Source organism: Procambarus clarkii, chromosome 22, assembly GCF_040958095.1.
Source record: "Procambarus clarkii isolate CNS0578487 chromosome 22, FALCON_Pclarkii_2.0, whole genome shotgun sequence".
Classification (NCBI taxonomy): domain Eukaryota; kingdom Metazoa; phylum Arthropoda; class Malacostraca; order Decapoda; family Cambaridae; genus Procambarus; species Procambarus clarkii.
Genome location: NC_091171.1, coordinates 8780682 through 8806417, shown reverse-complemented (window position 1 = coordinate 8806417; position 25736 = coordinate 8780682). Strand labels below are relative to the sequence as shown.

At 46.1% G+C, this 25736-nt stretch overlaps 1 protein-coding gene across 31 annotated transcripts in view; it reads right to left on the bottom strand.

Moving 5' to 3' along the window:
- The window catches only part of LOC123756928 (ankyrin-2), a 982618-nt gene that overhangs the window by 146450 nt on the left and 810432 nt on the right, over positions 1–25736 (bottom strand). Inside the window, exon 30 of one of the 31 annotated variants that reach the window (XM_069329390.1) lies at positions 11681–11704. The exons of the other annotated variants lie outside the window; for them this stretch is intronic. Coding sequence (XP_069185491.1) covers positions 11681–11704 — 24 coding nt within the window. The remainder of the gene's footprint in view (positions 1–11680; positions 11705–25736) is intronic. 31 annotated transcript variants of the gene reach the window in all.

Here is a 25736-nt window from a genome sequence, read left to right as displayed (position 1 = left end):
ACCCCCAACGAAAAGAAAAGGCAGTCTGCCAACCAGGAAGACTCCGGCACCCAGTAAGGAAAAGTGGAATCAAACTCAAATGAAGAAGGCTCCATTATCGATGTGAAATCCGGGTCTCGCAGGAGGTACAACGCAATAGCCTCCCAAACCTCCTTAGGCGGCATGCAGGAAGCCTTAAACTTCTGGAAAGAGGGAACCGAAGGACTCAAGGGAACCCGCAACCTAACCAGGGGAGTAGTCGAACCCATATAAAATTCATACAGGGAAAGGGGGGGTGAAAAAAAAAACTTTCCCTGCAACAACAAGCCCCGTGTTGAGGGATCCAACACCCAAGTGGGGTCAAATGAGGCACAAGTCCCCCAAATCAATTCCACCCCAGCCTCAGGATCCTCCATGGCAGGACCCCAGGCAGAGCCGTCCTCCAAACCCTCTGCCTCTGGAGAAAAGGCAGAATCCACCAGAGAAGCAGGGAAGAAGGGGATCCGTTGGTCCGACCGAAAAACCCCAGCAGGAGGAACAGGCTCGAATGCCTCCGCCGCCAAACCGGAAACCGCCTGAGTCTCACCACCATCTAAACCATCACCGTCTCACTACCTGCCCTGACTCCAAAACCCTCAGACGTTTGGGAGCCGGCAAAAGGGAAAGATGGGGGGCGCGCGGGGGAGCAGGACGAACAAAAGAAGGGGCTAGGACAAGGGGGCATGGACATAACCAAAGTCAAGGCGACTAACGCCCCCTAGTCCGGGACCCAATAACCAAAGCGGGGCAGCCTCAGGGCATCCGGAAAGGCAACCAACCTAGCACGTTGCAGCAACCTAAACCTTGCATGCAATGCTGAAGCTGCCTTCACCTGTAGGGGGCCTGACAGCTGAGTGGACAGTGCTCGGGATTCGTAGTCCTGAGGTTCCGGGTTCAATCCCCTGTGAAGGTAGAAACAAATGGGCAGTCTCTCTTTCACCCTGATGCACCTGTTCACCTAGTAGTAAATAGGTACCTGTGAGTTAGACAGCTGCTACAGGCTGCTTCCTGGGGGTGTCATAAAAAGAAAGCCTGGTCGAGGAAAAGGTTGCAGGGATGCTAAGCCCAGAAATCATCTCAAGATAACCTCAAGATAACCCGAATATCAATATCAGTGGACTGGGTGAATTGGAGTACAAACAAGGAACACCACTCATAGGACCCTGGGTCAAAGGTACCATTGACCCAACAGGCAACATGGCAGAGGCAAAGACAGTGAGTGTCACCCTGAGACAAGGGGACAGGGCAACCTTTAAACTCGCACAATGCGAGATGGGACTCAGAGGATGCATCCATCGGACCAATGAGCCTTAATGGGGTTTTCATTATCGCAGGAAAAGGGGTTTTCCCTTAGCACAGCCCTTAGGCTGACTGTTAAGGTACGCAGTCAAGGTACTGCATGCTAACCGGTTATCCCAGAACTACCAAACAAACAAAAGCTGAACCCCTGAGATATGTACAATCATGGGGGGCCTAGTGGAGAGCCATCAAAACAACACAAGTGGTCATGTAGCTACACCAGGCAAACAAAAGAAAGGAAAAATAAAACCCCCGCATAGCACAACGTTAGCAGGAGGAACAGAACCGGCCACTATGCGTATTCTAAGACAGCTGCACAGTACCATGTGCCCCTGCCAGCAACAATAGTACCTCCTACCCAAGGTCAAACAGTGGCAAGAAAAACCCCAGCTGACCCCAAGGGCTGGCAATCACTGAAAAACAAAATAACCCTACAAAGGTAGTTCCCGAACAGTTTGTGGTAGGTAACCCCAAACCGTAAGGGCAGTACTTAAAGGGCTAGGGAAGGTACAGGGCCTGCACCTAGGGAAGGTTACCCTAGGTGCAGGCAGCCCCAGTACTTCGCAAAATACACCTGGCTTGCACACCACCACAAAGGTCACAACACCGCAGGGCACAGCACTGCTTAAAGATTGCAGCCAGAATCGAACGACTGCCACTCAACACATCAGCTTCAGAACTGGGGTTGGAAAGCTGGTGGGGGAGGTCTGGGGCACCCCCCTTTCTCCTCCTGGGGGGGGGGGGGAAAGCGCTGCTAAGACAGTGGCAGAAGGGGGGGGGGAGCTGCTCAGACAGTGGCGGGAGGGGAGGGGGAGCTGCTCAGACAGTGGCGGAAGGGGAGGGGGAGCTGCTCAGACAGTGGCGGGAGGGGGAGCTGCTCAGACAGTGGCGGGAGGGGAGGGGGAGCTGCTCAGACAGTGGCGGGAGGGGAGGGGGAGCTGCTCAGACAGTGGCGGGAGGGGAGGGGGAGCTGCTCAGACAGTGGCGGGAGGGGAGGGGGAGCTGCTCAGACAGTGGCGGGAGGGGAGGGGGAGCTGCTCAGACAGTGGCGGGAGGGGAGGGGGAGCTGCTCAGACAGTGGCGGGAGGGGAGGGGGAGCTGCTCAGACAGTGGCACAATGGGCGATGGTGATGTCATGCTTGTTTGGTTGGTTTTGGTTTGTGGAGTTCGGCTTGCTAGTTCGGCTTTTGGTCACAATTTTTAAATGGCTGTAGTTTGTTTTGGGACGCTTACCTTCCTGGGTGCCTAACCTGGTAGATGGGAGACATAGAATGCTCCAACCACATGGGGTTTCTATTGGCCATTGCTCCTCGTGCCTCTCTGAGGGGGCCAGGTTTTGGCTCGTAGTTGCTAATAGGCTAGAACTTCATTGAATTGACCGATGCCATGGTCTAATACATACATATCAGCCGGATAAGCTCCGGGGAGCCAAAGGGGCTCTCCACAGAAAAGTCAGTTGTACTTCATCAATATGTTTTCTATGTACAGTGTGACCTCGATTTCTGGACAAATTGGTACCTCTGGATGTCTGGATAGTTGAAAATCCAGATAATCAAGTAAAAGATTAAAAGAATTTTTTTTGCCAATTTGTTATTGTGGTATTTGTTTTAAACGACCATGTACAGTACTAAAAATACCTGTAATCATGTTTTAATAGGAATGCACCAATGTACTTTCTGTATATTAAATTAAATATGAGAGCTGTTTGGTAAAAGTGTCCTCTGCTGTCAAATCATGCAGCGACTTTAGGTATAATGGAGGCTAACCTCCATTAACTGGACATGAAAAACTCCCACTAATGGGGTGGAGATTGTGAAATTTGAATATCCGTATACAGTAGTCAAAAAGCCAGAAAACTGGGATCCAGATAATGACAATTCCACTGTGTGTGAATGCATCCATGAGTTGCGTGTGTGTGTGTGTGTGTGTATTCACCTACAATATTTGCATCAGCAGAAAATAAGCTCCAGCTCCTGGGTACTGACTCAGTCATAAATCAACAGAAGTGATGCTTCACTGACCACCTTGATATGATTATTTTGACATTTGAATCAATGAATGGAATAATCCTCCACTACAGTATTTCTAAAAAAAATAAATTCACTCTGTTTATGATTATCTATTTGTAGTTACAGGAACAGAGATCTGATTGTGGTATACTGTTATTTCCAAATAATTTATCATTAATATGTGCAATACTTACTGAAAATATTACATTTAGCTCTTCCTATTCTTTTATAAATATTGTCTTCCAATTTGGGAATAAATCGATTCTTGAGCCTATCCTTGTACAGTAAAACCTCTATATAATGGATACCTTTGAGCAAGACTAAATCTGCCCACTGGAATCTTCCTTCTGAATTTTGGATTATCAAAAAGAAAATTTAATTCCACAGTAGGCCATGATGAAATAAGGATAATTCATTTTATTTTAAAAATAGCATATCTCCTTAATCTTTAACTGGAATGGGATTCCGTGATATTTCAGAGAAAATTTTCAGCAGAAAGTTTTGGACTCTACCTAGTGGTGTAAATGAAGCTGGCTCATCCACTTTCCTGGGTCCAAAACTTTCTGCTGAAAATTTTCTCTGAAATATCACGGAATCCCATTCCAGTTAAAGATGGGGCAACGTTTTTAAATATTGTATAAAGTTTAGAGACTGGTATGCATGAAATTATCCAGATGATAGTGAAATTTCTTAACAATCAGGCTCTCCTTACATATAGCCAATATATGACAAGTTAAAATTATAATTTGCAAATAGAGAACAAGAAAAATTTGCTCAAGAATAGCAACTTTATAACATTGCTTAGAATGCAATTTAAAAACAATTAGTTTTTTGGGTGTGTCATAAGGAGAAACAGTTGGGGCCAAGTAAAACCCACTAAGAATATCCAAGCCAAAATTGTATGGTTCAATAACATTTTGTGTTTGACATCCTGAAAGTTTGGTGATATGCCAAAAATGGCCATTATTCAAAAAACCAGCGTCGAATGTAATGAAACGCCATTTTTTGGGTGAGCCCTAGAGGCTCTCTGGAGCTATCGGGCTAATATGTGATACATTAGACCGGGGCATTAGTCTATGGAGTTCAGCCTACCGGGGACTACAAGCCAGAACCTGGCCGCCTCACAGAGGTGCAGGGAGCAATGGCCCTGGAAAACCCCCGTGGCTGGGGGTTTTCCTAATCTATCATATACTAGAGTTAGGCATCCAGAAATGTAGGCATAACAAAACAAACACCACATGATAAGAAGATTACAACTAAAAACTGAAAAGAGAGAGGCAGAACTCCCTCCAATCCCAAGGAAACAAGCTAACGCCACACTCCACCACCTCGTCGCGCTCGTCCACGCAGCCCTCCTCTCCACGCAACAGCTACCTAGCACTTCAGTTCAGAACCTAAGCATCAAACAACGCAAAAAAAAAAAAAAAAAAGCATTGCATGTAATGAAACGCTATTTTCTGGGTGAGACCCGGAGGCTCCCCGGAGCTATCAAGGCTGATATGCTAATGTCAGGCTTTGGCATCAGTCACGTGTATGGAGTTCTGTGGGCCTACCGGGAACCACGAGTCCCAACCTGGCCCCCTCAGAAGTGGCACGAGGAGCAATGGTCTATAGAAACCCCTGTGTGGTTGGAAGCATTCTATGTCTGCCATCGACCGGGTCAGGCACCCAGAAAGGTAAGCGTCCCAGTACAAACCCCTATTCTGGTGAAAATTGTTACGAAAAGCCGAACAAGTGGATAGAATTTCCCAAACAGAAACGGGCAAACGAGTATGACGTCGCCGCAGTCTGCGCAGCTCCCCTCTCCCTGGTAGGGGGTAAGGGGAAGCCCCAGACCCCCACGCCAGCAATCCACCTCTCCATTCTGAGGCTGGACATCAAAACATGTGAAAAAACTCCGACCAGGAGGAAGGGTTGCCGGGAAGCCTCCGGGTCTCACCCAGAAAATGGCGTTTAATTACATTCAACGCTGGTTTTCTGTGGGGAGCCCCTATGGCTCCCTGGAGCTTCATAACAAAAGACAAGGAAAAGAGGGACTTTTCCTGGGAGGTGGCCGCCACACACTCCTCAACGCAAAGTCAAGACAACTGGCTGCAACCTGCGACCCAAGGAAACACAGGAATGCCCAGGAGCAGGAACGTTAACCAAATAATGGGAGGCCAGAACCCTGTTCGACCTCCAAAAATCACCGTGCCTGAATATCAGACCAGGACACGTTGCCAAACACGGCAGCCAATGCAGCAAACTTCCTAACGTCATGGGTACGAGGGTAGACCGCAGGCTGGTTAGACCGCAGGGTTAATAACCCTGCAGACAACCTGGGAAACCCAAACCCTGGAACAGGGAACGAGGGGAAACCTGAACAACCCAAAGTTGTTCTGGTTTCCCGGAACAACCCACCAAAGCCAAAGCGCGCAGATAACGGAGAAGAGCCGCAATTGGACACAGCACATGATGCACCCCTGGCCTGACCAACCAAGCATCAATGATCCAAGGATCCCTCCAGAAAGCACCCAACTCGTTCTTCGCCAGAAAAAGAGGGAAAAGGCTGCAACCGAACAAACGGACCACCAGGACCAAAAGAGCACTATCCCGTGCTGGAAGAGAGCATGAAGCTCATCAACCCAACCCCCAGAGGCCAATGCCCGAAGAGGTCCACGTCTGGGAGTCCATATGTCTGGCAGAGCCAGTTAAAGGAGTCAGTGTCAACTGTCCATTCTGTAGACAGGGAAATGAACCAAGACAAGCCATCTGCCAGGACGTTGGACACTCCACGAATATGAACTGCACGGACGGCCAAACCCCGAGAAGCCAGCAGATGAGCCACTCTAAGTGACCAACCCCAGAGAGGCAAGGACCGAAGGGAACCCCCACGGGTCAGGCAATGAACAGGCAAGGCCAACATGCCAAGAAAGCATAGGGGCTAACAAGGATGCATCAAGGTGCTCAAACTCTCTCCCCCCCCCCCCCCCCCACCAGGTAAACCTGCAGAACAGTAGATGTTTCTTGCCACTCAAGGGTGCAGGTCTGACAGAACCCATGCCATGCCCCAATGAAAAGAATGGGCAGTCTGCCAGCCAGGAAGACTTCAGAATCTCCAAACGTACCCAATACGGGGAAAAAGAATTGAACTCAAATAAGGCCGGATCCATTACGGAGGCAGAATCTAGGTCTCGCAGGAGGTATGCAGCAAGAGCCTCCCGAACCTCCCGAGGGGAGATACGAGAGGCAGAAAACCTCTGGAAGGATGGGGCCAAGGAACCCAAAGAAGCCTGGGAACCAAACCCAGGGAAGAGGCAACTCCAAATCATACTTATACAGGGAAGGGGGGTAAGAAAATCCCTTCCCGTGCAACCACAAGCCTCAAGAAGAGGGCACCAACACCCAAGCAGGGTCAAAGGGGGCCCAAGGAACCAAGGTCGACACATCCCCATCACTGGGATCCCTCAAGTCAGGACCCAGGGCAGAGCAGTCCTCCATACCCTCTACCCTTGAAGAAAAGGCAGAGTCCAGGGGAAAAGGAAGAAAAGAAGGGAGGCCTGCTTGTGGGATCCAGAAGCCTTGGCAGGAGGAACTGGCTTGAATGTCTCCGTCCCCAACCTGAATGGGGCAGCCCTTGAAGCTGCCCGAGTCTCATTACCAACTAAACCCTGCTCCGACTCTGAAACTCTCAGACGTTAGGGAGCTGGAAGCATGGGAGTAGGGTGAACAATAGGGTCTGGTAGCCCAGAGTGAACCAAAGTCAAAGCGACTAACGCTCCTAGGTCCGGGTCTCTGTAACCGAAGAGGGGCAGCCGCGGGGCATCCAGGTGGGAAACCAACCTAGCGTGTTGCAGCAACCTGAACCTAGCATGCAATGCAGATGCTGCCTGTACCCTAACAGTAATGTCATCAGAATAGTACTGGAGAACAAGCAGAGAACACAACTCGCAAGACTCCAGGTCAAAGGTGTCATCAACAGGGAGGGAGCCGGTCGGCCGAGCGGACAGCACGCTGGACTTGTGATCCTGTGGTCCCGGGGTCGATCCCAAGCGCCGGCGAGAAACAATGGGCAGAGTTTCTTTCACCCTATGCCCCTGTTACCTAGCAGTAAAGTAGGTACCTGGGTGTTAGTCAGCTGTCACGAGCTGCTTCTTGGGGGTGGAGGCCTGGTTGAGGACCGGGCCGCGGGGACACTTAAAAAAGCCTCGAAATCATCTCAAGATAACCTCAAGAAGATAACCCAACAGGCAGCATGATGGAGGCAAAAGTAGTGACTCACCCTGAGACAAAGGCACACAGCAACCGTTGAACCTGCAGAAGGCGGACTGAAACTCTGAAGACACATCCATAGGTCCCTCTGAGCCCTGACAGGTTTTTCCAAGGGCCCATACACTGACTGCTACAAGACGCCCGGGCAAGGTGTTGCTAACCAGTTAAGACCCAAAGCTAACAAGGGGAAGAGCAAAACACTTAAACCCCTGTGACGTGTACAATTATGGGGACCTAGCAGAGGGCTAGGCCACTATATATTAGAAGTGGAACAATAGCCACACCAGGCAATAAAACTAAAAAACAAAAACCTTGTAAAAGTACGTCCCCAGAGGAAACAGGAACTGGCCACTGCATAGTTACGCTGCACAACACCTTGACACCCCAACCAGCATGATACCACTCCTTATCCAAGACAAAACAGGGGCCACGAAACCCCAGCTGGCCCCAAGGGCAGGGTAAATGCCGGGCAGCAAAACACCCCTATGGAAATGATTCCCAAATGCACCAGGGAAGAGAACCCTAACATGCAAGGGCAGTACTCACAGAGTGCCTAAGGGAGGATGCATCATAGTGCATGTAGCCCTGGTATCCTTGAGGACACCTGGCCACCACACACAACAACACTGCAGAGGTCGCCACAAAGGCAAAACACCGCCTTGGAAATCAAGGCCAGAGAAGACGTCCACCCTAGAGTGCACAGCAAACCAACTGGAGTGCTAAGTAGCCAGCACGGGGAGGAAAGGCTGCACGAAGAGGGGAGGGCTGCGCAGACAAGAGATGCAGTGTTGGAGTATGACATATACTTGTCTGCTTGCTACCTTGGAGTTGGAGGGAGTCCTGCCTCTCTTTTCAGTTTTTAGTTGTAATTTTTTTACCGTGTGGGGTTTGTTTTGTTATGCCTACCTTTCTGGGTGCCTAACCCCAGTCGATGGCAGATAAGGAAAACTCCTAACCACGGGGGTTTTCCAGGGGCCATTGCTTCCTGCACCTCTGAGGGGGGCCAGGTTTTGGCTCATGGTTCCTGGTAGGCTGAACTCTATAGACTAATGCCCTGATCTAATGTATCCCATACTACCCCCATTGCTCAAGGGAGCCAGAGAGGCTACCCACAGAAACAAAAATTATTCCTTAATGCTGTACTGTACAGAACAGGTAAAAAATCATATACATTACAGTGTAGTAATCTGTATTTTGAAGGGTCTATAGTAGTTCATATTTATTTGGTCTGGAATCTACTTTTTGTGTGTCTTGGGACTCATTATATTTTAGTGAAGGATTCTGATATCAACTGGGCACTGATCTTTAACTGTTTGGCCCTGTTCCCCCAGTAGTAAGTGGTGAGCTGATTTTAAGCCAAATTGCAGGTTATAGTCCAAGGAAACTATTAAAGTAAGATTTTAGATGGGCTATGGAAAGGGAAAGCTCTATGCCTACTAACAATTGCCTATATCAGTTTAGGACTGACACCTATATATAGTACTGTACTGTACTTTGTCCTTGACACAATCCTAAAACTAATCACATCATAAGATACTTGCTCAAATGTTTTTGGTTTTCCTAGCAGAAAATTACTGCTTACATTAACAAAATGTAAATGTTCTTTATACAGTTTCACAGATTTTATTCCATTATATCATATATAATTCTCATATACTTTATTTTTGTACACAATTGTCAGTATCATAAAAGCCAACTGTCTATAATGAATTTCTTCTCATTTTTTATTCCATTCAATGCCACTTTGACTTTTTAAAATTAATTTTGTCATCTAAACACATTTTTATTGATATATTCAACATTTTCTGGTAAGTCATTTATGTAAATTAGACATATTGTTGCAGGCCATTATTGGTACAGGCACTTGCATACTTTTCCTTTAATACTTAATATTAAGCTTTCAGACATTTAACTTTTCATTCATTGGAGTTATATGGCATTAATTTCATATGTAATTTTTAAATTAGCCTTTTACGGGAAACTATGTGAAATGCTGTCATTAAATATAAAATAAATTGAGTCAACTACAAATCTATCTTACAAATGTATTATAAATTTGTTGTTTTTAACAGATTTAATAATAGTTTGCCTGTTAGCAAAGCTGTTATTCACCCAATATTTTACTTTCAAAGAGCTGTCTCATTTTAGGAAATTACATTTGTAATGACATTAGCCTATCATTTAAAGTGTTTCCTCATCTCTCTTTATATACGATATTGCTCCTGGTGTGCAGTGATAAGTACAGTCTGGCCACAGTCAAATGGTCCCAAGTTCAATTCCCATTGCAGAACAGAAGCACTGAGGCAACATTTCCTTTCACCTGAAGGTTGTGTTTACCAAGCAGTAAATAGATACATGGCAATTAAGCCGCTGTTGTTGGTGAGATCCTAGGGTACGTCATCAGGTGGCCTAAGGGGGATCTTGCTAAGCCTAACATGCTTCCTGTTCCTGATAATGGGAAACCAAATCGACTCAGTACTCCTCATTTTTCATGCATGAGCCAATTTACCTCACTAGAGTGAAACCCTGAAAATAATTAACATTGGGAAACCAGTTTGGAACAGTCATTAAGGATCCAGAATAATATACTGTATGGGAGAAGTGGAAGAATTTGATTAATATACCAAATAATTGCTTCTTTGCTACTTCTTTGGTAATTTCAATAGACAACCATCTCATGTGCGTGTTTTAATTAAATCAACTACATAACAGTATTTTTGTCAACACATCTACATAAGGAAAACATGAATTAAAAAAGAGAAAACCAAATGAAAAAACCCAGGGATTTATTTGTGGATAACCAAAACTCAAGAAAAACCTGAACGGTTTGGCAAATAAACAGATGGAATCTACATGAAGATGCAAAGAGAGAATCTAGAGAGGCACTTGTCGTCAGTGAACCCAAATATTGTACATAAAAATAAAAAATCGGAATTTAACTAAATAAATTCTGATATAATTATATATTATATAAAATATACATTAGATAAATATAATTAGACAATATGCAGAAATGGAAGAGGAATTGGCACAAGATTAGTAAGTACCTAGATAAAAGAATGGTGTTAAAAGCAGTAAGCTACTCAAAGAAGCAGTCAAAACAGGTAAAACTTAAAAAAGGGGCCGAGACTATCCTGAAAGATATAGAAGGCTTTGGTTCTGTTTAATGGACCATGTCAAAGATCGTATAATAATACCATAGTTATAATTTTGATACGGAAGAGTTTACCAATGATTTATCCTGTGTGATTAATGACAAATGAAGATTGTAAAATATATGAATTTTGCTATATTTTGTTTTAGTTTGGCGTTGGAGGAAAGCGAGTTATGATAGATTTGTACTTACCTAAATGTGTTTCAGGATTATTATGAAAATATTTCACTAAAGTATTCTCCTTGCTAAGTCAAAAACATGTATATTCATTACAGTAATTTTTTTTACGTGGTGGGGTTGCCAGGGGCCTAATTGCTCAAAATATTTTATGAAACAAATTGGCTTTGTTCCACATACAGGCAGTTAATCTATGATCATAAATGATCATAGGCTATGATCAGGCTATGATCATAAATGGAAATTAAAATTATTAAAAATATATTAAACAAGGTACAGTAGTCTGAAAAAATCAGTAAGGCGAGACCTGGGGTCAAGAATGGAGGAATAGAAACTTTGGTGATTCTTTATGCACCATTAAACATTAAATATTTAATCAAAACAATATGGAAAAATTATAATGTTAGTGCTCTAGATCCAAGGATCTTGAGTTTATATTTATGAGTATGCTGTAATTCATATTGAACTGAAATTATTTGTAATAGCCAGAAACTTACATAAAAGTTGTCCATCAATAGTACACAAAATATGGAATTATTTGATATGTTATTAGAGGGATTATTAAGGATAATATAATAGTTTCTAATAACAGTCAATCACGACAAGCAAAACTTACAATAATGGGGAAATTTAATTACAAAGAAAAAGAGTAGATGGCACATGAGGCTGGAAATAAAACCAAGAGGGAAAAGAAAATGTTATAATCTGATGCTAGTTTCATTTATGCAACAACATCTGAAGAAGGCAACAAGAATAAGAGAAGGTAACATACCATCCATTTTGGCTCTAGTGTTTGCTAGAAAAGAAGAAATTTTCAGCATGAACTATCTAAACCCACTCAGTAAAAGTGATCACATACTACTGGAGATAATGCATGTAGCAAACTATGACACTGAAGGAAATGAAAAATATAAACACGACAGGTTGGACTATGACTATAAAAGAGGAAGGAATGGAAAACTAAAATAATATATCATAGAAATATTAATGGTATCAAGAATAATGTACACACAAAAAAAAAATATACTGTATGAGCAAATTTTCACAGCTATAATATAATACAGTATACTTATATGACAGAGAAAGAAAATTTATTCTGAAAACGAGGAATATATAAAATAGAGTACAGTGTACTGTGTACCATGATCAGGAGAAAGGATGAAAACTACAATACTTGAAAATCAATATTAGTAAATTTGAAAACTACTTGAAAATCAATATTAGAAAAGAGAAAATTGTCTCCAAATCTACTATACAATAAATAATTAAAAAATTACACATGAAAGATAAAAAAAAAAAATGAAAAATCAACCCAACTGCTAGAACCGTTGAATCAGAAAAATTTGTGCGAGTTATTCAATTTAAAGTTCCAGTGTATGGTATATACAAAATTAAAGGTTTTTAATGAACCCTAGGCTAACTAACAACAAGAAACTCCTACGTATTCAGATTTGTGAAGGCCGAAATGCACAAAAATTCCTAGTTTTATTTCCGTTAAAAGTTTAATTTTCTCCATGTAATAACCCTGGATCATGGCCCTAGCATACTTTTTTTTTCAGGAATATTTCTGCAAGGGCCCTAGGCCTCTGGCTGGCTTGCTAACCTAGCATACTGTGTTTGTATAATTATCAACGTGTAGTTACAAAGGATAAGAGCCGAGCTTGTGATATTTTGTCTTCCCGACATAGAAATATATATATATATATATGTTGTACCTAGTAGCCAGAACGTCGTATTCGGCCTACTATGCAAGGCCCGATTTGCCTAGTAAGCCAAGTTTTCATGAATTAATTGTTTTTCGACTAACCTACCTAACCTAACCTAACATTTTCGGCTACCTAACCTAACCTATAAAGATAGGTTAGACCTAAACTATATATGTCGTACCTAGTAGCCAGAACGCACTTCTCGGCCTACTATGCAATGCTCGATTTGCCTACTAGGCCGAGTGATTTTCTTTATTTTCAATAAATCGTTTCCAATTTGTTTATTTGATTTATTATTACTGTATTATATTAGGAACATAAATTATTGACTTAGTTGTGTTAGTTTAGGTTAGGTTAAGATAGGTTAGGTTAGGTAGGGTTGGTTAGGTTCGGTCATATATCTAAGTTAATTTTAACTCAAATTAAAAAAAATTGACCTATACATAATGAAATGGACAGATTTATCATTTCATAAGAAAAAACTAGAAAAATATATACATTCAGGAAAACTTTGCCTATTAGGCAAATCGACCCTTGCATAGTAGGCCGAGTGCGATGTTCTGGCTACTAGGTACAACATTATTATATATATATATATATATATATATATATATATATATATATATATAATATATAAATATATATGTATATATAAATATATATGTATGTCGTACCTAGTAGCCAGAACGCACTTCTCGGCCTACTATGCAAGGCCCGATTTGCCTAATAAGCCAAGTTTTCATGAATTGTTTCTCGACTACCTAACCTACCTAACCTAACTTTTTCGGCTACCTAACCTAACCTATAAAGATAGATTAGGTTAGGTTAGGTAGGGTTGGTTAGGTTCGGTCATATATCTACGTTAATTTTAACTCCAATAAAAAAAAATTGACCTCATACATAATGAAATGGGTAGCTTTATCATTTCATAAGAAAAAATTTAGAGAAAATATATTAATTCAGGAAAACTTTGCTTATTAGGCAAATCGGGCCTTGCGTAGGCCGAGTATGACATTCTGGCTACTAGGTACAACATACATATTATATATATATATATATATATATATGTCGTACCTAATAGCCAGAACGCACTTCTCAGCCTACTATTCAAGGCCCGATTTGCCTAATAAGCCAAGTTTTCATGAATTAATGTTTTTTCGTCTACCTAACCAACCTAACCTAACCTAACCTAGCTTTTTTTGGCTACCTAACCTAACCTTACCTATAAATATAGGTTAGGTTAGGTTAGGTAGGGTTGGTTAGGTTCGGTCATATATCTACGTTACTTTTAACTCCAATAAAAAAAAATTGACCTCATACATAGAGAAAAGGGTTGCTTTATCATGTCATAAGAAAAAAATTATAGTAAATATATTAATTCAGGAAAACTTGGCTTATTAGGCAAATCGGGCCTTGAATAGTAGGCTGAGAAGTGAGTTCTGGCTACTAGGTACGACATATATATATATATATATATATATATATATATATATATATATATATATATATATATATATATATATATATATTACATTTTTTATTATGTAAAGACCATGCCATACCACCCTATTCTTAATCTACTTGCCCTGCACACAACACCTGATGCCATCCCTACAACAGCCTGGAACAGGCGACGCCTAAGAGCGACCAGCAGATCAAGTGCAGGAGGGGTGGGGGGGGGGGGGAAGGGGAGACCATATTAAAAGAGACCAATGTCGCCTATGCCTTCACATGCCCACTTGGGGACTGTCAGCCTCAAAGATCTCAGTATATAGACAAGACAACAATGTCTCTCTCTAGGCGATTAACAATGCACAAGCAACAGGGGCTCCATCAAGGAGCATATAATCACCTCACACAAACAGACCATCACCAGAGAAACATTAACAAGCAACATTGAAATAATCAACAGGAATAACGATAACAGAACAATGGACATCAGCGAGGCTCTACACATCAAAAAGTCAAGACCATCAATCAACAACCAGTTAACACAATTACTTTCTACCCACTTCAAGACCCCGAACCAACACAGAGAAGGTAGAAACAAGAACATATTCATTTAATAGTCTATTAATATCCATTATGCCATTCATCCACTTGTTCATCTCAATCACGTCCTGCACCATCTCACCCCAAGGAAATATAAGCCTTGGCTAGGCACGGAAAATTTGTCTTTGAAAATGGAAGGAGTGCCTTGAGAAATGCATCCCTAAATGTCAGTCCATAATAAATTGTGAAAATGAACTTTGGAGAGTTAATTTTTCAACTTCCCTCGACAGTGAAGTAAGACATAAGAAATACTGAGAAGATTTGTGTTAGAATCATTAATCCTCACATGTGTTTTCTTAGGTTGAACCTTACCACTGATTTCTTGGGACCAATGGCATGGTATTTAATACTGTAATTACTTTTATGTTCAAAAAACAAAAAAGTGCAAAAAGATGAAATTCTTTACAAAGAATTCATGCACGATCGTCACAAAGTGCGAGCGGTCTGGTAAACTGAAGTGGGGTCGCCCGTGCTACCAGGACCTATGCGCTCCGTCGATCCATATGTGTATCAACCATGTCACAAGTCGAGACAAAGGTCGTAAGTCGAGGCAAAGGTCGTAAGTCGAGTCAAATTTTATGATGAAATTGGGGTTGTAACCCGGTAAATTCCTTTGTAAGTAAGAGCATTCATAAGTTGAGGATACAGTATTATTATATATATATATATATATATATATATATATATATATATATATATATATATATATATATATATATATATATATATATATATATATATATATATATATATATATATATATATATATATATATATAATATTATATATATATAAATAAAGTCATAGTAGCCAGAACGCATTTCTCGGCCTACTATGCAAGGCCCGATTTGCCTAATAGGCAAAGTGATTTTTTTTATTTTCAACAAATTGTTTCCAATTAGTTTATTTGAATAATTATTATTATATTATATGAAGAACATAAATTATTCACGAAGATATGTTAGATTAGATTAGGTTAGGTTAAGATAGGTTAAGTTAGGTAGGGTTGGTTAGGTTAGGACATATATCTACCTTAGTTTTAACTCAAATTAAAAAAAAAATTAACTCATACTTAATGAAATGGATAGCTTTATCATTTCATAAGAAAAAAATAGAAAAATATATAAATTCAGGAAAACTTGGCTTATTAGGCAAATCGGCCCTTGCTTAGTAGGCCGAGTACTGCATTCTGGCTACTAGGTACAACATATTATATATATATAATTATTTATATATATTATATATAAATAACATAATATATTATATATAAATAACTGCAAAGTAAATTTTATACCTAATTTCACCAAATATTCAGTACTAAATTATGTACAAGTTATTACTTACCTTTACTGATGACTCTTATTGGAGTATGGAAGACGGTGAGGATGGGGGGGGGGGGAGGAGAGGTGTTAGTGTTTGGAAGCAGAGTCCCCTTTCCATTATAACATCAGGCAGTGATGACTTCTCTGAGGTACACACTCTGGCACGTTTTGCCTGCATTCCACTAGGACCTGCTTGTGGCTCACTGCTCGATTTTCTCACTAAAAAAACGATCCATAGAATTGTTTTCCCTTTGTTGTAACACTTACCTGAAGTGAGGCATCACACTGTCATTAAAAAGGTTAAGGCAATGGCCTACTACAGCTTACTCTGGGCGAGTCGTTTCAACAAAAGTTTGCATTTCTTCCCACAGCCTACACCACTTCCTAATTGTTGAGGAAGGGACATTCTCCACTGCCGCCTCCTACCCTGAAGACATTTCCTCAGCTGCCTCTTGTTGCTGCTCATTGTGAAGGGCTAGTTCTTCGGTGGTCAGTTCTTCGCTGTGTTCCTCCACCAACACAGTGGTGTTGGTGGTTGATGTTCACTCCACATCAGCACCATCCAACTCCAAGCCCATTTTCCGGCCCAGAGTAAAAATTTCCTCAACAATAGGCACTTCAGGTCCAGGCTCAAACCCCTCCAAATCTAGTTCTGAAACACAATCAAGCCACAATTTTCTCCAGCCAGATATCAGGGTTCTTTGAATTACTTCTTGCCAAACTTTGTCAACGAGTTTTAAAGCACTACAAATGTTAAAATGGTTTTCCAGAAATCTTTGAGGGTGAGGTTTGTGGCATCAGTCACTTCGAAACACTTAGGTTTGTAGCATCAGTCACTTCAAAACATTTCTGGAAAAGTGCCCTTTCATAAAGTTTCTTAAAACTGGATATGATTTTCTGGTTCATGGGCTGAATTAGAGGAGTGGTGTTAGGAGGAAGGAACTTAATTGTAACAAAATTAAATTTGTCCAACAATGCATCTTCCAAGCCTGGAGGATGAGCAGGAGCATTGTCGAGGAGAAGCATGGCCTTGAGAGGCAAACTTTTCTCCTGCAGATATTTTTTTTATGGCAGGGCAAACCACCTCATTCACCCACTCAGTAAAAAATTGCCTTGTCACCCATGCCTTACTATTAGCCCTCCACATCACACACAGTTGGCTTTTCTGCACATTATATTTTTGAAAACCCTTGGATTTTCGGAATGATACACAAGCAAGGGTTTAATTTTCAAATTGCCATTTGCATTACCACACAGCACAAGTGTAAACCAATCTTTCATAGGCTTGTGTCCGGGCAATGACTTCTCCTCCTGGGTAATGTATGTCCTCTTAGGCAATCTTTTCCAGAATAGCCCTGTCTCATCACAATTAAACACTTGTTGTGGTAGGTATCCCTCACTCTCTACAAAATCTTTAAATTCGTCAATAGATTTTTCAGCCGCTGGTTTGTCTGAGCTGGCAGCCTCCGCATGCCTCATGACACTATGAATACCACTTGTTTTTCTGAATTTCTCAAACCATCCCCTGCTTGCCTTAAACTCTTTCGTATCTGCAGCACTCGTTCCAGGGGTTTTATTTAAAAGGCTTCATGTAATTGCCTTACTTTCTCACAAATGATGGCCTCTGAAACGCTATCACCTGCTAACTCCTTGTTGTGTATCCAAATTAATAACTTTTCAACATCCTCAAGTGTTTGTGTTCTTTGTTTCATGATTGTTGATACGCCTTTTGCCACTTCAGCACTCAATGTCTTTTCTCTTAGCAAGTACAGTGCATATCGTTGACATAGATTTGTTATACTGCCTAGCTAGTACAACAACCTCTGTATCATTTTCATGTTTACGAATGATCTCTTGTTTTTCCTCCATGGTCATTCTCACATGTGTTTTCTTGCCTTGAACCTTATCACTGGCTTTTTTGGGACCCATGGCGAGATATATTATAAAAAAAATTATTGTCAAATATCCAAAAATTAAAAAAAAACCAGCGTTGAATGTAATGAAACGCCATTTTCTGGGTGAGTCCCGGAGGCTCCCCAGAGCTATCCCAGGCTGATATGCTAATGTCAGACTTTGGCATCAGTCATGTGTATGGAGTTCTTAGGCCTACCGGGGACCACGGCCAGAACCGGGCCCCCTCAGAGAGGCAAGAGGAGCAATGGCCTATAGAAGCCCCCGTGTAGTTGGAAGCATTCTATGTCTGCCATCGACCGGAACAGGCACCCAGAAAGGTAAGCGCCCCAAAACAAACCCCTATTCTGGTTAAAATTGCTACCTAAAACCGAACTAGTGGATAGAACTCCCCAACCGAAAACAAGCAAACTAGTGTGACGTCACACACTGCCGCGCCGCTGTCTGCGCAGCTCCCCCCTCCCCGGGAGGGGGAAGGGGGAGCCCCAGACCCCCCGCGCCGGCTACCCACACCTCAGTTCTTGAGGCTGGATGTCAAAAACGCGAAAAACCGCCGACCGGAGGGAGGGAGGGATGCCGGGGAGCCTCCGGGACTCACCCAGAAAATGGCGTTTCATTACATTCAACGCTGGTTTTCTGGGGGGAGCCCCGTCGGCTCCCCGGAGCTAACTACCCACAGACAGAAAAAGAGGGACTTACCCGGGAGGCGGTCGTCTCTCACCCCTCAACTCGAAGCCGAGACAACTGGCTGCAACCGCCGCCCCAAAGCAACACAGGCCCGACGAGGCCCAGGGACATTCACAAGGTAACGAGCAGCCAGGACCTTGTTCGACCGCCAAAATCCCCGCGCCCGAATATCAGACCAAGACATATTCCCAAAGACGGCAGCAAGAGCCGCGAACTTACGAACGTCATGGGCACGGGGATAGACTGCAGGCTGGCTGGACCTAATAACCCTGCGGACGACCCGAGAGACCCGAACCTGCGAACAGGGAAGAAGGGAAACCGGATCAACCCACAGCGCGTCCCCGGACACAGAAGCTGTGGCGCGCAAATAACGGCGAAGCGCCGCAACCGGACACAAAACATGATGCACCCCCGGCCTGACCAACCAAGCATCAACCACCCATGGACCCCTCCGGAACGCAGCAGTCTCATTCTTCGCCAGAAAAGAAGGAGACGGCTGCAAACGAACAAAACTATCACCACGACCAAAAGAGCAGAAACCCCTGCGCCGGAGGAGAGCATGAAGCTCCCCTACCCGACCCCCAGAGGCCAAAGCCAACAAGAAAAGTGCCTTGGAAAAACAATCCTGGACCGAAGGGGCCACAACGAAACGAGGAGATGAAAGGAAAGCGAGCACTCTGTCCAAAGACCAGGACGGCTCAGGCGACGCATGAGCAGGCCGGAGGTGAAACAATGCACGAGACAGCTTGCGAAACGGCGCAGACGTAACATCGAAACCGAAAGCAAGCTGAAGCGGCTCCGCCAGCGCCGCACGATACGAAGCGACAGTGTTAGGCATAAGATGACGGTCCTGAAACAACCACGAGAGGAAGGACAAGACCACCCGAACAGACAAGGAGCTAAGACGACGAAGACGCAAAAAGAAACGGAAGGACCGCCAGGAAACTTCATACTGCCGCCGAGAAGAAGCCCTCAGGTGGGACACCAACAAGGAGGCCACCTGATCACCATAGAGATGATGATAGACTCGAGTCAAAAAAACCATACGCGAAGACTCGAGGAGAAGATCGAACCAGCTACGTGACGTACCGGCCCGATCTGCTGAAAGAGGTGGAGCCGCGGGAAAACCCTCGGGTTCGGACACCGAGCAACCAGCGCCTGAAACCAAGGCTGGGCCGGCCACCAAGGGGCCAGAAGGACAACTCTCCCCCGGTAAGTCTCTAAGCGAGTCAGGACCTGGAGCAACAGCCAAACCGGGGGAAAGAGGTACAGGAACCCCCACCTCGACCAGTCGAGCCAAAAGGCATCGACCCCGACGGCCTCGCAATCGGGGAAGGGCGCCGCATAAACGGGAAGACGCCGCGACCACGCCGACGCGAAGAGGTCCACCTCGGGGCGCCCGAACGTCTGGCAAAGCCAACGGAAGGACTCGTCGTCGACCGTCCACTCCGTGGAGAGGGGAACGAAGCGAGACAGGGCGTCGGCCAAGACGTTGGACACGCCCCGTACGTGAACCGCCAGGAGAGCCAAACCCCGAGAACTCAGCAAACGAGTCACCCGAAGCGACCAACCCCAAAGAGACAAGGACCGCATCGAACCCCCGCGGTTCAGGCAATGAACCACCGGAGAGCAGTCCGAATGGAGCCGAATCGTCGAACCGCGGGCCACCCGAATCCTCCCCAGAGCAAACCACACTGCCGCGAACTCCCGCACCGTACTGTGAGCTCGACGGAAGGACGGATCCCAACGCCCCTGGCCGGCCTGGTGAGCACTGGTCACAAAACCCCAGCCGAGAGACGACGCATCCGTGTACACATCGAGCGAGGGCTCGGGTAGGCGCCAAGGCACTGAACCCCGAAAAACCCGAAGAGGAAGCCGGTGACGCAGCAACCGACGCAAGTCCCCCGGGGGTCGAACTCTGCGATCGCGAGAGAGGCGGAAGGGGGAACCCCGAAGGAACCAGAACAGCCGTCGAAGCCAAACCCGACCCGGCGGGTAGACCACCATCGCGAAGTTCAGGCTCCCGCACAGCCCCTCGAGCAACCGCCGGGTGACCCGAGGGCCCTCCAGAAACAGACGAAGGCGGGACCGCAGCCGCAGGAGAGACTCCGGAGGGAGAGACAAGGAGGCGGTTCGAGAGTCCCACACGAGACCCAGCCAAGTTCGAACCTGAGAGGGAACCAGATGGGACTTCCTCCAGTTCACCAAGAACCCGAACCCGGCGAGCCGGGAAAGAACCAAATCCCTGGCTAGCAAGCAAGCTGACTGGCTGGGAGCCCAAACCAGCCAGTCGTCGAGGTAGGCCAACACCCGAACACCTAGGAGATGCAAACGAGCCACCACAACCCGTGTAAGGCGTGTGAACACGCGAGGTGCCAGGTTCAACCCGAACGGGAGACAACGAAAGCGGTAACTCAGACGCCCCACTACAAAACCGAGCCAGTCCCTGAACCGCGGATGAATCGGGACATGCCAATAAGCGTCCCGGAGGTCCAGGGACACCATCCAAGCTCCCGGCTCCAAGAGGAGCCGAACCTGAGACAGCGTAGTCATCCGAAAGGAGGGGCAATGAACCCAGGGGTTCAGACGGGACAAGTCCAGAATGAACCGCAGGTCCGCGCAGTCCCGTTTCGGAACCGGAAACAGACGGGAAACCCATCTGAGGGACGACGTCGTTTCGACGACGCCCAAGCGTACCCACTCCAAGACGACTCGACAGAGCGCAGGGGAAGAAGCCTGCCCTGCCAGCCCCGACCCCCCAAAGGGGGAAGGGGCCACCCAACGCCACCGCAGGCCGCGAGACACGACCCGAAAGGCCCACGAATCGTGGGACCAGGCGCGGGCGAACAGCGCAAGCCGCCCCCCCATCGCCCCGTCAAAGGGGCAAACCGCGAAAGGGCCGGCGACCCTTACGAGACCCAGAACCCCGCACAGCGCGAACACCGCGCCGACCAGACGAGGGAGGGTCCGCAGGAGGAGCCAACCCCAAACCTGACACCAGAGGCCTACCACGACGAGAGGAACCCCGAGCCCTGGCACGACCTTTCCGGGAAGACCCACCCCGGGACCCCCGGAAAACCAACAAGTCCGACATCGGACGACAAGCCGCCGACGCAGCCTGACTAAACTGCGCCACGGCCGACTCCCCAAACAGGAGAGGACATAAAGGTGAAGAACGCCTAAGAGCCAGAGCCCAAGCAGATTCCACGGAGGAACCCAGCACCGCCTGCCGACACGCGAGACGGGAAGCATAGAACAGGGAAACCGCATCCCGCAAAATCGGCGTGAACAGCTTCAACAAGGCAGCCGACGAACGCGCAGCCGAGGACAAGGTGCCGGACCCCGGGACGGACCCAAGCGACCCCACATCCTCCACGAGCCAATCCGAAGACAGCTCCAGGAGGGAAAAGAACCGCAAGGCCGAACACAAAAGGCCCCGAGCGCGCAAGTCCTCCGCCACGAGCGCCGCCGAAAGGGAGGGAACCTGCACATGGAGCTGAATAACGCCCACATCGCGGGGAAGGGCAGGGGCAAACAAGCACTCATTCAGGTACTCAAGTTCACCCCCCAGGAAAACCTGAAGCACCGTGGAAGCTTCCCGCCACTCCAGCGTGCGGGAACGACAGAAAGAATGCCAGGAATCCAGACCAAACAAGGGGCAGTCTGCTAGCCAGGACGACTCCGGAACCTCGTAACGGAGCCAGAAAGGGAACGAAGTCCCAAACCTGAACGTGGACGGATCCATTTCCGAGGCATAATCCGGGTCACGCAGGAGGTAAGCTGCAAAGGCCGCTCGCACCACACCAGGTTGGATGCGATAAGCCGAAAACCTCCGGAAGGACGGAACCGACGTACCCGGGGGAACACGGAACCGTACCCGGGGAGGGGCCGACACCAAATCCAACTCGTACGCAGAGGGGGGGAAAGAAAACCCCACTCCTTGTAACAATAAGCCCCGCTCAGTGGGAAGAAAAACCCAGGCGGGGTCCAGCGGGGCCCAAGGCCCCCAAGTCAGCCCCTCCCCAGCCTCGAGGTCCGTCACCACAGGACCCGAGGCCGAGTCCTCTCCCCAAGCCCCGACCCCACAAGACAAGGACAGAGCAGCCGGAAAAGCTGGAGGAAGGGGGGCCCACTGGTCAGACCCTGAAGCTTCGGCCGGGAGACAAGACTCGAATGCCTCTGCCACCCCCCCGGAAGGGGCAATCCCCGAAGCTGCCCGAGTCTCGAGATCAAGTAACCCCTGCTCCGACCCCGAAACCCTCAGACGCTTCGGGGCCGGAAGCAGGGGTGGGGGACCAGAACGAACAGAAGGGGAAGGACGAGGAGGTGCGGACTGAACCAGGATTGAAGCGACCCCCACCCCCAAGTCCGGGTCTCGAAAAGCAAAGCGGGGCAGCCCCGGGGCATCCGGGGAAGCAACCAACCGAGCGCGTTGCAACAGACGAAACCTAGACTGCAACGCACGTGCCGCCTGTACCCGAATAGAATCATCAGAGGATTGGGTAAATTGAGTCACAAGCAAGCAGCAACACTCGCAGGACTCAGGGTCGAAAGTATCACCGACCCAACAGGCAGCGTGGCAGAGGCAAAAACAATGAGGGTCACCCTGAGACAAGGGGACCGAGCAACCCTCAAACTCGCACACAGCGAGTGGGGACTCCGGGGTCACATCCATCGGACCCACGCGCCCCCTAGGGGATTCCCAGGGTCCTGAGCGTTTACTTTAAGAGGACTCGCGCTCAGGTAGTCCCAGGCAGGGTGCTGCAAACCGGCGCCCAAAACTACCAAGCAAACTTCTAAAGCTGAACCCCAGGGACTTGTACACTCACGGGGACCTAGCAGGGGGCGCCACCGAGGAGAACAGTGGAAGGGCAAAAACAAACTGAATAAAATGACAGAACCCCCCACCAGGCAAAAACAAAAAGAAAATCAAAACCCCGCAAGAGGACAGCGAACCCCAAGGAACAGAGCCGGCCGCGATGTCGGGAAATACAAGCTGAGCAGCACCCTGCGCCCCTACCAGTGCAAACTGCCTCTTACCTGCCAGTAACAAGGGAGAACAGAACACCCAAGAGCCCAACAGGCGGCCGAAAAACCGAAAGGTAAAACGGACCAGCAGAGGCAGACCCCGAGGAGCCTGTGGAAGGTGGCCCCAAGCCCCAAGGGCAGTACTTACAGGGCACCTAGGGAAGGCAGCCCTAGGCGCATGCAGCCCGAGTACTGAAGATAACTCCTGGCTCTCGCACCCACAAAACTAACACCACACGCAAAGCACAGTGCAGTAGCGACACCGGAGCCAGAGCACACGACCATCGCCTATAGCATCAGCCTCAAGAACTGAGGTGTGGGTAGCCGGCACGGGGGGTCTGGGGCTCCCCCTTCCCCCTCCCGGGGAGGGGGGAGCTGCGCAGACAGCGGCGCGGCAGTGTGTGACGTCACACTAGTTTGCTTGTTTTCGGTTGGGGAGTTCTATCCACTAGTTCGGTTTTAGGTAGCAATTTTAACCAGAATAGGGGTTTGTTTTGGGGCGCTTACCTTTCTGGGTGCCTGTTCCGGTCGATGGCAGACATAGAATGCTTCCAACTACACGGGGGCTTCTATAGGCCATTGCTCCCCTTGCCTCTCTGAGGGGGCCCGGTTCTGGCCGTGGTCCCCGGTAGGCCTAAGAACTCCATACACATGACTGATGCCAAAGTCTGACATTAGCATATCAGCCTGGGATAGCTCCGGGGAGCCGACGGGGCTCCCCCCAGAAAAAACATTCTTTACAAAGAATTCAGGCGCGATCGTCACTAAGTGGGAGGCACTGGTAAACTGGGGGATCACCGTGTCACCACGTACTAGGTCGGCAATACGCGTATCAACAAACTTCGTTTCCTGAGCCAAAGCTCGTAATCCGATTCGGATTTGACACTTATATCATATACTTATATATAATGTCTGTATATAGTGAATAAAAGCAAAAACAGTACGGTGGGAGGAGAATGTGGGTAAGTGAGGTGTTGAGTTTGTGAGTGGCAGCTAGTGGCTGGCTGGTGTGTGGTGGTCACTCCTCATTGCTTTTTGACTCATAATACCAACTTAGTGGTTCGTTATGGTGAACAAAACATGCAGATACTTAGTTATAACCTCTGTATATAGTATAATAACCGACAAAGTATTTGTTCACTGTTTAATGAACATAATAATTGAATCAACAATATGCACACCATATTTTTGAGTACAGCGACGATTCACTCATTTTATTATATAAATATATCACCCTACACACTATTGAATAATATTACAGCAAAAAACTATGAAAAATCAATCAGACATTGAAATAATTAGGTAATTATCTCTTTGTGGCCACTCCTGCCTGACAGCTGGGAGCAACAGACTGTCTGGGACGCATGCTGAGTCAGCATCTGTTTTTTGCCAGACTTCCCCGCCCTATAGCAGGCAATATATGCCACTTACGATTTTTTATTATTTTTCCCATGATTAGAGAACACAAATTAACAGGTTTAGAAGAAAAAATAATTTTTTTTTTGGTATGCGCCTGTGGGTGACAAATGGAAATGATGCCCTGAGCATCACAAGGGTTAAAAAAAATGGAGCAGCATACCTGCCGAACACCGAATGAACCTTTTGCTATAAGACAAATGAAAATAAATATTGAACAAATTTGAAGAAAGAAAAATGTCATAAGGGTTTGTTCTGTGTATGCAAGGTAGACTGCTCCATTATTTAAAACATCGAATATCATAATGATGTTTTTCGGTGGTAGAACGGATTAATTTGATTTCCATTATAGTCAATGGGGACATTCGTTTTGTATGACATCCGTTTCACATGACGATCACAGCGCCGGAACAAATTAAATTTGTTATTCGAGGTTCCACTGTATATATGCATGTATGTGTATATTATATATATATATATGTCGTACCTAGTAGCCAGAACTCACTTCTCAGCCTACTATGCAAGGCCCGATTTGCCTAATAAGCCAAGTTTTCATGAATTAATTGTTTTTCGACTACCTAACCTACCTAACCTAACCTAACCTAACCTTTTCGGTTACCTAACCTAACCTAACCTTTTCGGTTACCTAACTTAACCTAACCTATAGAGATAGGTTACGTTAGGAAGGGTTGGTTAGGTTCGGTCA